At 42.9% G+C, this 4,505-nt stretch overlaps 1 protein-coding gene across 3 annotated transcripts in view; it reads right to left on the minus strand.

The window, feature by feature from the left end:
• dnm3b (dynamin 3b) overlaps positions 1-3,622 on the minus strand; it is a 20,276-nt gene extending 16,654 nt beyond the window's left edge. For 2 of the 3 annotated variants that reach the window (XM_048242468.1, XM_048242476.1), the window contains exons 1-5: positions 3,285-3,621; positions 2,694-2,987; positions 1,454-1,527; positions 1,059-1,208; positions 737-940 (exon numbers count right to left, since the gene is read on the minus strand). In XM_048242468.1, coding sequence (XP_048098425.1) covers positions 737-940; positions 1,059-1,208; positions 1,454-1,527; positions 2,694-2,854 — 589 coding nt within the window. In that variant the 5' untranslated portion in view covers positions 2,855-2,987; positions 3,285-3,621. Of the gene's footprint in view, positions 1-736; positions 941-1,058; positions 1,209-1,453; positions 1,528-2,693; positions 2,988-3,284 lie in introns of all 3 variants that reach the window. The other variant, XM_048242460.1, reaches the window with a different exon arrangement.
• Positions 3,623-4,505: the final 883 nt, after the last annotated feature.

Raw genomic sequence — 4,505 nt, forward strand, 5'->3', positions numbered from 1 at the left:
TGAGAACAAAATGATGCTGCACACTCCACACCCAGCCATGTGTTGACATCACAAACCAAACACAACCTACTGTCCTACTGGCTATATACAAAATGCAAACACTCAATCCCTATCATCTACAAGAGTAATTCTCAATTGGGCTTCTCAGCACTAAATCAGTTTACAGTACAGTACAGTAGCCTTTCTCAATGACTATATTTACATGGACATTCATATTCCGATATTAATCCAATTAAAACAATCTTCCGAATAAGACGCTGCCATGCAAACAACATTTTCTGATTGCCTTAACCCAAATAAGGTCATAGTTAGAACAAGCGATAATCAAATTCAGACATGTAAAGTTTTCTGATCTTAGTCGCATTACTGAGGTGTGTTGCCTACGTACGTATGTATGCTTCATTTCATAATATCATCCTATTCGAATTTTCAGTGCAGAAATGTCTACAGAATCAACCAACTTTGCTAGTAATAATCAGAATATGTTATGCTACATGTAAACAGAAATATGAATGGAATATTCTATCAACAACGTTTATAAACCCCATAATCACAGTATTGTCTTATTCTGAATAAGGTCAATAGTTGAAATATTAATGTCCATATAAACATAGTCAAAAATTTACCACATGCAACACTGTATGACTAGAGCAGGCTGTGTGATCTAAAGGTATAGTACAGGTCTTTGGCCAAGAATACATTTATCTCCCACTGATGGGGCAAATTGGCTCCTCACCCTGGGGGTCGACATCTTTGGACAGCTTGAGGGCATCTGAGTTGGCCAGGTCAGTGTTGGCAGGTGTGACGGCCAGGATGAGGCAGCTCTCTTTGGTGATGAACTGCATGAGCATTTCCCTGATCTGCTGCTCGATGTCTGCAGGCTGGTCCCCCACCGGCACCTTTGTGATGCCGGGCAAGTCAATCAGAGTCAGGTTGAGCACTGGGGAAGAGGGAGAAGCACGTTAGCATTAGCGATGTTGGTCATGATGTTTTTGCATGCGTAACAAGCTGTGTATTACATGCACATGACAGGTAAACCTGAGAGGAGAGATCCTTACCATGAGGGGAGTACACCCGCAAATTAATGGGGACCGGCGAGATGCCCTTGTTGGCTCCCGTCACACGGTCTGTCTCGTTCTCGATCTCCTGACGCACCTCATCAAAATCTGTGAACTTTTTTCCTTTGCAGTGGAGAAATTCTGCATATTCTGCACATACAAGGAAATCATAGAATTTAGTATTCAGTAATATGATATGGGCAATACTAATGTTATGAAACGTGTGTGTGTGTGTGTGTGTGTGTAAGTGAGACAGTGTGGCAGAGAGACAGAGAATGAAATGAACCAAAAGAGAGGGTGTGTTTTGCTGCTAGATACACTAAACTAAAAAACTAAATTAAACTAAAACGTGATTTAGTTAATCAGAGTTGGGTTGTTGTGCCCAGTGTGTGTACCTGTGGTGGCACTGATGAGCTGGAGAACCAGGGGTCGGCGAGTGACAATCCCAGAGCCACGGGGCAGGAAGTCCCTCGGGTAGTGAGTAAAAACAACAATTTAGATGATAGATTATATTAAAGGCTAAACATTCAAGGTCAGCAGCACTGATATAAGCTAGATAAGATTGCTATATTTATTCATGGCTGGGTAAATCAACTGAAACAATTTAGAGCTATTTATTCATCTAATCAGAAAATGACACTAAAGATACAATTGAATTGTCCCATGTTTGGGCAAAATGTCACTACATATCTTTCTATCCATTATTTAATGAACAAATCATTTTAATGTAAGGTGTAGACCATAACACGTCTTTATCCGTGCCTATTCATGTCTTTTTTCATGCCTACTCCGTGATTATAAGACAGTTGGCGTGCTTAGAGGGCAGGGGTGTCCATGAGTATCTCATTCAGTCAGCACTCTATTGATTGCATTGCCTCCTATAGACTGAGGGGACGGGAGACCACAGGTAAGCGCCGTGAGAAATGCCATAGCACAGCATGTGGACAACTAGTGACTGATGGGGCTTAGGGAGACGTTAATAGCCTACGTCTCTAAACCCGACCGCAAGCCTCATAACAATACACAGACCACAAACATAGGCTAATGGACTTTAGTGGTCTTATTAGCAGTTTCAAGTAAACATTTCATTAAACGTTTTTGGTTTTTAATTAATGACAAGCTACTGACCGGCGCATTAAATGACAGGCTACATTATACTTCACAGGAAGGTCAAAACAGTAAAACCATGTGGCTGTTTAGATGTGTTTAATTTGGAATTAAATCTAAACAGCGGCAGCCTTTCACGCAGCAGTCTTTTCTTGATCTTATTTGACCGTGACGCCATCAGAGACCCTGCTGATAATGCACAGGGGAACTGCTAATGAAGCTACGACGATGGCGGTGTAACCCATATACCAACTCCCTTGACATATTCATGCAGTGTAGGACCGGGTTAAAAATAAGCCGTTGTAGGAAACTCGGAAAAGAGCAGCCTGTGTGTGCTCTCGCGACTTAGCAAGGAGACAGTTCAGAGAGAACCGTTTCTATTGGATTAATTGAAAGGGCCCGAGGGCAGATTCACACGCAAGTGGCTGTGGCTCTGCTAGCCTTCGGATTACCAACCTAGACCAGTCACTTCGCTGTCATACATTGAAAAATCATGTGTAATCGTCGGTGTGCTTAATTGGTCCTTACTTTCCCACGAAGTTCTCCAGTACAGAGCTCTTTCCGGCGCTCTGCCCTCCGACCACGGCAATTTGTGGCAGGTCGAGGTTGCAGCTCTGGCCGATGCTACTGAATGCATCTTGGAGTTTGTTGACCAGGGGGATCAGATCCTCCATGCCTTGGTTACCCATGGTGCTGGCCGAGTGATAACGCGAGGTGCGTGGGCAGAAAGAAAGGATGCAATGATATCTTGGTCCAGGCTACCGAGGTGGTGGATGTGTAGTCATCTAGGCGCACACTGTCCTAAACCAACGGTTGATTCAGCTGAAGACAGATGAAGAGAATATTGCGCAGTTGGTAGCCACCGCGACATTAACAACATTTTCAAGGGCATTGGGGAGCTTTGGTGTTACATAGCTAATAATGCGCTCGGACATAACGCATAATACAGACTAAGCAATATGGCTTAGCCTACTATGTGAGAACAAACAAATTGTAGTGGCCTACACAATGATATATTAAAAATATGATGGGTGATGCGGCCATGTCACTCGTCTCGAGAGCGCTGTGTCATTGTCGTAATAAATAGACGATGCAAGGCCTAAAACAAAATAGCCTTACCGTTGCCTCTGTCCTCTTGACCCGTTGTGATTCTCCTCTGCAGTGCTGGGCGACGAAACAACAGGCAGGTTTACCAAGAAGCTTATCCGATATGGTATTTTCACGGAATATATTTCGCACCATCACCTGCCTGTCTCCTCGTTGACTTTAAATGAATGGCCTAGCCTACTGGTAGAATCGTATTTTCATCGATTCGCGTAGCTACATCTGTGCGTCAGGACTTCATCCTAGAGCCATTTTCACCAATGACAGATTAATCTTTCTTTAACGCAGCCGCACTAATTACAATGTAACGCTGCACAGCGCGAAAGAACTGACGCGTTATGTAACCAATGCCAGGAGAGCTGTAATGATGAGGCAGACGAAGAGACACCCTATAGGCAGAACACACAACATAACAAACCCGCCCCCTCCTGTTTACATCGTGCCATCTTCATCGTGACTCATGATGCTACATCGGTGCGTTATGCGTACACCGCAGAGCGACCAGCAAAAATATTTTCGGTATTTATATTCTGTCGACTTAATGTAAATTGCTGTTGGATACATATGAATCCTTTTGTCATTCAACAAGTAGACACTTGGCCGGTCTTAACAGTGATGAGAGATATCTGACCACAATATCTACAGGTATTTCACTCCATATCATCTCAGTAGGACTCACTAGGTGGCAGTGTTAACACAAAGATGAGGAAGTGCTCACATGTCGGGGTGTTGAGGAAATTACTCCATTAGCCCTATCCATAGAAAGGGTTTACATTTGTTTTTACCTCTAAATGATAAAAAGAACACTCTGGGGGAAAATCCCTCATTTAGCATCACAAACAATAGCAATTCTTTGCTCTTAGCTTTTTACCTCATACAACACTGTGATAACTGAGAGTATGTACCCTTCTGCATGCATTCATATAAAACCAATGCAATGAAATTCATCATATTTTATTGACAAGGCATCGCCATTTCACTTCAGTTATTCTGCCTCAACCTCTGGGAAACAGAATAATTATTCAGGGAAATGGTTTACATGACACAGATGCGTCACAGAAGATGGCCTGTCTGTATGATGTCAAGGTTCTTGGTGTCCAAAATAATCAGGGTCAAAAATGTATGTTTGCAAGTCTACGCCAGTGAGGTGCACATTAGGTCAGTTCTTTTTTAGACTCAAAGTGTTTAGGATTTCAAAGTGGTAATCCTACCCAGGCAGACACTCCTCAAGATCAG

The sequence above is a fragment of the Alosa alosa genome, chromosome 1 (assembly GCF_017589495.1).
Source record: "Alosa alosa isolate M-15738 ecotype Scorff River chromosome 1, AALO_Geno_1.1, whole genome shotgun sequence".
NCBI lineage: Eukaryota > Metazoa > Chordata > Actinopteri > Clupeiformes > Clupeidae > Alosa > Alosa alosa.